The sequence below is a fragment of the Harmonia axyridis genome, chromosome 1 (assembly GCF_914767665.1).
Source record: "Harmonia axyridis chromosome 1, icHarAxyr1.1, whole genome shotgun sequence".
Taxonomy (NCBI): domain Eukaryota; kingdom Metazoa; phylum Arthropoda; class Insecta; order Coleoptera; family Coccinellidae; genus Harmonia; species Harmonia axyridis.
In genome coordinates this window covers 47,372,706-47,382,703 of record NC_059501.1, presented here as the reverse complement: position 1 = coordinate 47,382,703, position 9,998 = coordinate 47,372,706, and the positions used below count along the sequence as shown (strand labels likewise).

Genomic DNA, 9,998 nt, shown 5'->3' with positions numbered 1-9,998 from the left:
GAAAATGAGGATTAGTCTCGCCGGTGTCTTCGAAGTATAAAGATATTTTCCGATTTACTCCTGTCGGTGTCTTCGAGCTAGATATTTTCTCATAGTTATTGAGCGGATCGTTTTGTGGTTTTCCTTGAGTAACAATTAAGAGTTTAATTTCTAGTTTACAATTTTCCTTTTGAACGTTGGACGTTTCAGTGCCGTATTTTATATTCGTGAATTTGACACTTAGCGCGTACACGAAAATAATTTGAGTTCGTGTGGTGAAGTGGGGAAATTCTTAGGATTGGTAAGACCCATTTTATTTCTGTCTGTATCACCGGTGACTTTCCTGTGTTCCATCGATACTTTCCGAGTGTGATTTATTTGTGATTTATTTCATTTCTTTGATCTTTCTTTCTCAAGTTGAGTTTGTCTGTCCGGTTCCTTATTGCGTGCAACTCTTATTTGGAACTACCAGGCAAAACTCCTTATCTTAGGGAGACGGGTAGTTTATTTCCAATCTCCGGATCACTGCGGTCTTTGAGGTTAATTACCCTGTCCCTTCCGACTCGAGTCGTTAATTGGTGGATGCGCCGAGGTATACCTTAAGTGAAATTTATTTCTTTGATCTTTCTTTTTCAAGTGGAGATTGTCTGTTCAGTTCCTTATTGCGAGCAACTCTTATTTGGAACTACCAGGCAGAACTCCTTAGCTTGAGGAGAAGGGTCGCTAGTTTCCGATCTCCGGATCACCGCGGTCTTGTGGGCTTGTTTCCCTGTCCGGTCTGACTCGAGTCGTGAATTGGTGGATGCGCCGAAGTATACCCTGAGCGCATTTCATTTCTTAGATCTTTCTTTCTCAAGTGGAGTTTGTCTGTCCGGTTCCTTATAGCGAGCAACTCTCATTCGGAACTACCAAGCCTTATTTTGGGGAGAGGGGTCGCTTACTTCCGATCTCCGGACCACAGCGGCCTTTTCGGCGACTTACCCTGTCCGGTCTGACTCTAATCGTGAATTGGTGGGTTCGCCGACAAATACCCTGCTTGAAATTAATTTTTTAGATCCTTCTTTCCCAAGTAGAATCTGTGTGTCGGGTCCCTTATTGCGAGCAACTCTTATTTGGGACCACACCAGATTTAATTTTTTATCTTGTGGAGAGGGGTCGCTTATTTCCGATTCACGGATCACCGTGGTCATTTCGGTGAGTCACCCTGCCCAGTCTGACTTGAGATTTATTTTGGTGGATGCGCCGACGAATACATCTGTTTCTAAGACCCAACTTTCTCAAGTAGAGTCTGTGTGTCGGGTCCCTTATTGCGAGCAACTCTCATTTGGGACCACCAGGCAGAACTCTTCATCTTGGGGAGAGGGGTCGTTTATTTTTGATCTCCGGATCATAGTCGCATTATCGACAGAATATTTTGCCCTAATTTTTTGATATCCATTTTGGTGGATGCGCCGATACAAGACCTGATTCGAAGATATTGTTCAGGCTTGCTTTTTCTAATAAAAAGGTATCGAACCAGACCGTACGGAACACAGGATAGGTAGTCACATCTGCCTTATTAGACTGCATTTCACATGCCAATCCGCATGCTTTCCACGCTTGTCCGCACTTAACCGTTTTTTATCATTGCTCAATTTGCCTGCTCACTGCTTACTCATTTCTGCTGCTTGATAGACGCCACCTGCTCACCACGCTTATTTCTCGTTCCGTACCGTGTTGCATTGTAAATATTTGCTTTTGGTGTTAAGTAGCCTTTTGCATATTGTATATATAGGATAGTATTGTATATAATTTGGTGTTCTACATAAGGAAACGAATAGTATTAAATATAGTGTGTTTCGTCACACTGTCTTTTATTTGTCTCATAGACATTCACTGCCATTTAGTGAAAGAAATCAACACTGGTCCATCGCTCTTACCTTAGATTGAATCGAACCCTTCTCCAACTGTTTGAAAGCTACCCAGGCTCGATAATAGTGAGCGACGTGAGGAATTGCGACCTTATAAAACCTATCGCAATTGGCACCCGAGGTAATATAGGAGGGAAATAGAAAACAATCATCAATCCGAAGAAAGTCACCGTCACAGATGAAGTATTATTCTAACAATCCCTTCCTTCATTGAACTACAACCAGCATTATCCACTCTAAGATCTATGAACAGAACTCAATTAGTTTGTACTCTAAGATTATTGAATCATAAGTTTTTGAGTTAATTTTCTGTGACCGTCTGATAGTGAAGGTTTTGTCATTTTGTCTGACACATTCTTTCTGGTTGGAGTCCGTCTCACTGTGGTTATCTTATACTCAACACATTGTTTGAAATCACCATGTGTTTCAACCATATGTCGTCTAAGTCCTGATTTCTCTATATCTAGTAGGTCTTACTCTAAACGATCATCGAATACCTTTAGTTTATGACTACCATCTCTCTTAGTGCAGTCTCCAGCGGATTTATTATCACACCAGACTGTTATAGGAAACATCGTTTTTTCTTTCACAAATCAAATTGCCTTGTCAAGAGATATTAATTCTTGACAGGCATCACTCATGGCTAGGTATTCGGCTAGACAAGTGGACAATGTGACATAGGTTTGATTATAGCTTCCCCAAGCTATTACATCTCCAAACAATCTAATAACATACCCTTCAGTTGATGAAGAGTCAGTATGGTCTCTTAAGGTTGCATCGGTAAATGCCTCTAAGTCTTCAGTCTGAGCAGTATATTTAAGGCTCAAATTCACAGTACCTTCCAAAAACCTGAATATTTTCTTTACACCTTTCCAATCAGCTTCGATGGGCTTTATTTGTTTTCTCGCTAAATAGTTAACAGCAAACGTAGTGTCTGGCAGTGTACCATTTGATATACATTAAGCTACCAATCGCTTCTCTATAAGGAACTCTTCTCATCTCTTGTTCGTCTGAGTCATTTTGTAGATTCTCAGATTGATTTCTCTTAATCCTATTTTCAACCTGTCTTGTTACCATAGGAGTATTTTGGGCATTGCTCTCATTCATATTTAATCTCTCTTATATATTAATGGTATAATTTTGTAACGAAGTCTGATTATTCCAATAAGAATGATCAGGCTCCGTCTAAAGAATATTTCATTGTTTTCCGTTCAAATTAATTCCGTAAATATTGGAATTAATTTATTAGTTGTTCACCGCGATAATGGAAAAAGTCCATGCCTCATGCTTTTCAACCGACCAAAACCTCGAATAATCCGATTGAAATAATATAAGAAATTATTTATTTCGGCGTTTTTACCGCCGATATATTTTTCCAGATGTTAAATTACGTTCCGCCAAGAGAATTTTCTCGAAAAACGAGGTTTTTGTCGACATGAGGAGTCACGTGGGCTGAATTCTTTCACCGTCCCGCACCGAAGTTATAAAAGAGTGTAACCGGCCAAAAATCGGTATTCATGTTGAGACATTCAGATATTCATTCATGTGTAGGCATTCACATAGTAGTAATTAATTAATGTTTAGGCATTCAGTATAGTTAATATTAAGATTCAGATTTAGGCGGTTTTGTAGTTATTTCAGTAGTAAAGTTAAGATTCAGATATAGTCAGTAGTATAGTTTAGTTTAGTTAGTAGTAATTCAGATTTAGAGATTTAGGCAGTAGTATAGTTATTCAGTTTGGAACAAGACATTTTGGTTAAGGAGTTACAAAGTGATTGGACAATAGTAAAATTGGTAATTGAACGCTGTTCACGCCAAGTGAACGTTCTTTTTTTTCAGTTCAATTTTCTCGAAACTCTTCAATTTTCAGTTATTAAATTTCGTATGAATTTAAATGCGGTATTTATCGCAATTTTAAAACAGCTGTGATCTCTGCCGCTTAGCGCACATGTTGTGATTTCCATCAGTCAGTATCCTTCTTTACGTGTCATACGAAAGATTGATTGTTTTTCCATTCTGCTACCAAATAATATTAATAATTATTGTTCTAATTTACGTACACAAATTTCGGAAAATATCGCATTTTCAACGCATTGTTCGCTGACAATCGAAGTTGTGCATATCAGAAATACAGTGTTTCTGTTCCATAAACATTAAATCAAAAGACTCCGTTTGAGAAATAAAGTTGTCACCAGTGGCGTACTCTGTGACATTCCTAAGGATAAGTGGAGTCGAATTAATAATTTCCAGCTTGTCAATCATAAAGGATCTACCACTTCTGGTTCAGTTTGTTGAGCTCAATCAATCTGCTTCTGGAAGCTGAGGACTGCTGCAAGATCCATAACTTAAGTTCACCCACTTCTAGGTAAGAATATTATTTTATTATTACTTTGGTTTCACTTGTCCTTTTCGTTTTCGTACTGTGTTGGGATAAGATTTAACTCTAAATACAGTCCACTAAAATTTTCTTTGTAAATCCCCAACATAATTTGGTCCTTCGAGTCGGATTGCGTCCAATTTCAATATCTCAATCTAAATTTTCAGTACCTTCATTTCAAATTTCCCTTTTTTTTTGCGGTCATCAAAACAGTTTTTTATAAGTATCCATATATAACAATCTGGCAATATTCACCATAGCTGGGAAGTAATCTTTCTCAGAGTTCACATCTGTTTCAATTTAATCAATTCACTTTTGATTCTGTTTCTTCGTTCGTTTATTTATTTATTTATTTATTTAAATGTATTACATCCAACAGGCACATGCCCAATTACAGGTGTAAGTAACATGAACAAATTACCAAATAATGATAACTAACGGAATCGCCGTCGGCAGAAAAAAAAATCAATATCAATTTTCTATCAGATAATACAATTTTTTCTTAAACTCATTTAAGGACAGAAAAAAAAAACATCAACTGAAGGGACATTGTTCAGGCTTCTACACACCGACAAAACAGGACTGTGAAAAAGGTGTACCAATGATTTATATCTGAGTACTATGTTTGATGACTCATTAGTTTCGTAAAAGCGCTGCAATTCAGGAATTGAAATCACCCATAACAACAGTGTTGTCGACGTGTTCGAAGCCTTCTGAAAATTCGAGTAGTTCATCATATTTCATATAATTAGGAATATACAATAAAAGTAAATGAATTGACACACTTTGCGAAATAACCAATTTAACACAAATAACATCAACAGATTGCAGAGGACATTCAACGTCGCATATTTCTGATTTATAATAATTACTGTCAATGGCAATTATAACACCACCCCCGCGACAACCGTATGATCTATCTTTACGATATACCACAAAGCTATCTGGGAATAGTTCTGAACTTAATAAGCCGTCTCTTAACCAGGTTTCGGATAATGCAAAATTTTATAATCACTAGCCAATACATTCTTTAAAAATACATGAGTTTGGCATTTAGTCCTCTGCAGTTCTGATAATATACAAATAGATCATCATTGAGAGTTACACTCCGCTTGACTGGTTTTTTTTACGTATTACTGGAACACCATTTATATAGCCCACAAATATATCTTGCTCTCCATTGTTTTGTCGTGCCTTAAGATCATTCCAAACTTGACAATGATATTCTCTCTGATTCGGTGTTAGGTCTGCTCGAATATTGACATCTTTGTATACATCATAGTTCGCAAGTTTCTTTTAGTTCCTCAACATAAAAAAAACGTTGTTAACATCCGGAAAATGAACTTTAATTGGACGCGATTTATTTGGCTGGGAGCGTCCTAAGCGATTAACCTTTATATCCCCTACATTTACGTTAGGAATAACTATTTTACATATATCAAGGACATAATTGAATTCATTTGAAACATCATCAGAATTACCGAAAGTCAAAATGTTATTTTCTCTCCTTCTTATATCGTTCACTTCAGACACAATCTGTGCGATGTTTGGGGATTCCCTCCTGAAATCATGCACTTTTTTGTGGAGTTCATCAACATGTTCTGACAAAAAAGTAATCTCTTCTGCATATTTGTGGTCCATTATCTCGATGCCTTTTTTAACTTCGTCGAGTTTTGATTCGAATTGGCCCAGTTTTACGTCAATTGAATTCTGAATATTGATCGAAACTTTATTAGCGATCTTATTTATGAAATCATCATTCATACAAATCTGCTTGACCATTTCTTGAGCCAGAATTTTAATCTCTGCCTGTTGTTCTCGTGTCAGTGGCATGATGACTCATAAATCGCTTAACCCTTGATATTTTCACAAAAAAAAACTACTTCTGAAGTAACTGATATGCACACTATACAATTTGTAACTGATAGAAAAGCGTTTTTATAGATATCAACAATTTATTCGATTTTATACGGAGAACCAAGAAAACACGTCTAGCGTGTACCCATCATATATCACATATATTTATATTTATTTACAACAATGCCACCTAAAACTGATACAGGTAATGCCTCATTGAATAAATTGGTCGATAAAAGAGCCAATGTATTTTCTATTGTAACCGGAATATGGAAAAAAATTGAAGGTGACGATTTTTCAAATATTTTTGAATTGCAAGCGTACCAGGAGAAAATACTTGCGTGCGAAGCAAAATTTGAATGCATACAAGAGTAAATGATGGAAATTAATTCCGAATTAAAGTTCAGAATGGCCAGAATTCGTTCAACTTTTCAATTCTCTGGTCCATGAAAATAAAAGTTTAGCGCCAATACAAAAATTTCAATTATTAAAATCTTATTTAAGGAATGAGTCACTCGCAGTTATATCAGGATTGCAGTTATCAAATGAAAATTATGAATTGGCATATGAAAGCTTGAAGTCACGTTATCAAAATCCAAGAATGTTGGCGACTATGTACCTAAATGAAATATTGAATTTCAAGGCTTCAACAAATAATTCTGTAACACATCTCAAAGAATTCTTGAATTGTCATCAAACTTCAGTTAACGCAATAAAAGCACTAAACATAAAAGATTTATCAGATTTTCTTTTGTTTTCACTAGCATTACGTAACGTTGATCATTATACTAGAAAAGCATTTGAAAGCCAATTGGGCTCGTCTGATATTCCTGAATATAAGTCTTTGATAGATTTTGTCACGAAACAACTCAAAGCTCAGGAATTTTGTGAACAGAACTCTTCTAAATCTTCAAATAAATCAACTGGTTCAAGTTCATTTCACTCTTTTAAAAATAAAACAAAAAATGTTTTGCTCGCAAGTTCTGCTGGTTCTTCTCAGGATCATTTCCTCAATGGACCATCTCGTTCAGTGAACTCAAGAATCCTTCATTGCCCAAAATGTAATGATACACATCCTCTGTTTGCATGTCCATCTCATATAAAAATGTCGAGGCAAGCTAAATTTGATTATTTGAAAAACTGCAAACGTTGCCTCAACTGTCTTGGACTTCACAATTTTAAATACTGTGCTTCCAACAATTCATGTAGAATATGCAAATCAACTCGTCACCATACTAGCCTCCATCCAGATAATCAATCTGTCAATCAGTCAGATAATCTATCTGACATCCCGAACAATAACAGCCTCCAAATTGAAAGTAAAGTTTCGGAATCTGAATCTGCTGCCCCCAATGAAATTATCAATTCATATCATATCGATAAAAGGTCTATTTGTGTTGGACAAGTGCTTCTTGGTACTGTTCAGGCTAGAATTGAATCTGCTGACGGTACAAAGCTCCAAGTTAGAGCTGTGTTAGATCCAGGGTCTCAAATTTCTGCTATCAGTCAGAAACTAGTGAAAAAATTGGGTTTAAAAATTAATTCAATCAATATGTCTATTTCTGGTATTGGTCAGACCAATGCGCAACCATTAGGTTTAATAGATTGCAAGTTGTATCCCAAAACGGGATTGGAGTACTTACAAGTACACGCTGTTGTGTTACCTGAAATTACCAACAATATACCTTCTGCACCTTTGTCACAGGAAATAATTAAACATTTCGAGCACTTAAATTTGGCTGACGAAACATTTCATATTTCTCAACCCATAGATATTCTCCTAGGTGCTGATACTTATTCTATCGTTTTTGAACGTGACGGTCGTATTTCGTCTCCTGGATATCCTACTGCCGTAAATACATTTTTCGGTTGGACAATCATAGGTCCCATAAATGAAATGTGTTCCTCTACGAAGTCAGTACTTTTGACTCAATCTGATCTCGGCGAACAGATGCAAAAATTTTGGTCGTTGGAAGAAGGTGGAGAAACTAATATTATAGATCCTGTAGATGATTACGTGGAAAAACATTTCGTATCTACTCATTTTCGTGACGAAAGTGGTCGCTATGTAGTGTCAATACCATTCAAGTTGGATAATCCATATCCAGTGCTTTCCTTTAATTCAAAAAGATCATTGAAATCTTACTTCTCTATCGAAAATCGATTGATGAAAGACGAAGCTTCCTTGAATTTATATAACGACTTTATGTCAGAATATTTGAAATTGAATCATATGTCACGTGCCAAAACTTCCAATAGTTATGTGATACCGCATCATGTTGTTCGTAAAGACTCTAGCTCAACCACGAAGCTGCGAGTTGTATTTAACGCCTCAGATTTAGATAGTTTGGGTAAATCGTTGAATGATATGTTGTTGGGAGGTCCCAAATTACAGAAAGATATTCAAATAATTTTGCTTTCATTCAGAATGTATCCTATCGTAATTTGTGCAGATGTAGAGAAAATGTACAGACAAATTCTAGTATGTCCTTCAGACCGCAAATTTCAACATATATATTGGCGTTCATCCCCAGATCAGCCTGTAACAGAATTCGAATTGAACACCGTCACTTATGGTTTGAAACCTTCGGCGTTCTTGGCTTTACGAGTGTTGAAACAACTCGTATTTGACGAGGGAAAAGATTTTCCTAGAGCATCTAAAGTTTTAGATGATGATATATATGTCGATGACATTTTAACCGGTGCCTTTAATGTTCAGGAAGCTATCGAACTGCGTGATGAGCTTCAGGTAATGTTGAAGAAAGGCGGATTTTCTTTGAAAAAGTTTTCGAGCAACTGTCTCGATATTTTGAATGACCTGCCCCCTGATCATATTGAGGCTAAGTTAGATTTTAACGATGATAACATGGGAATAAAAATTTTGGGTTTGAGTTGGATTCCAGCGGTAGATTCTTTCATTTTTAATGTAAATGAATTCAATGAAAAACCAAGTAAACGTTCAATTTTATCCTACATTGCACGTATATTCGATCCAGTGGGCTTTTTATCACCTATTGTAATTTCAATGAAGCTTTTAATACAAAAATTATGGTCGGAGAAACATGATTGGGATGACCCCTTGTCAGATGCTTGTCATGGTGACAGGTCGAGAATAGTAAATAAAATTCAGTTGCTGTCAAATATTAAAATTCCACGGTCAATTATTTCTGCTCCTTAAAGGAGCGTTATATTAGCGGGATTTTGTGATGCTTCCGAGAAAGCTTACGCAGCCACTATATACATATCCGTAAAATTCAAGAATCACATATACGCCCATCTTTGGATTGCAAAAACCAAAGTGGCTCCATTGAAAACTTTGTCTATTCCTCGACTGGAACTATCTGTTGCAGTCTTGTTGACCAAACTGGTCAAGGTTATTTTATTAAATGTATTTCCAGTTCCAATTTCTGAGGTTCGTTTATTTTCCGACTCTCAAATTGTCCTTTCATGGATAAAAACCCCGCCTCATAGGCTCAAAACGTTTGTTGCAAATCGAGTAGTCGCAATAAACGATTATGTTCCGGTTGCTTCATGGCATCATATCCAAACTGATTCCAACCCCGCCGATTTGCTTCACGAGGTCTCACCCCTCAACAGTTCATGAACCCGGAAATTCAAAAATTTTGGTTTCATGGTCCTGAATTTCTGTCGATGCCTGTTATTAATTGGCCAACACCCTTTGTCAATTCTGATATTGAAACTTGCTTATTACCTGAGTTGAAACCATGTCTTCATGTTGCAATTGCAACCAAACCTACAACTAACCAATTTATAAATATTTTGGATACCTTTTCAAGTTTGAATAGGCTGAAAAGAGTATTTGCTCACGTTAGGAGATTCACTTATAACTGTCTGAACTCGAAAACACGTTTGT

The 9,998-nt window shown here is 36.5% G+C and overlaps 1 protein-coding gene across 1 annotated transcript; it reads left to right on the top strand.

The window, feature by feature from the left end:
• Positions 1 to 7,229: 7,229 nt before the first annotated feature.
• LOC123671351 lies at positions 7,230 to 9,302 on the top strand. Its single transcript, XM_045605133.1, has one exon. It carries the CDS (start codon positions 7,230 to 7,232, stop codon positions 9,300 to 9,302), a length of 2,073 nt encoding a protein of 690 aa, XP_045461089.1.
• Positions 9,303 to 9,998: the final 696 nt, after the last annotated feature.

Coding starts and splice junctions, on each gene's coding strand:
- LOC123671351 (XM_045605133.1), top strand. CDS start 7,230: ATGTCGAGGCAAGCTAAATTTGATTATTTGAAAAACTGCAAACGTTGC.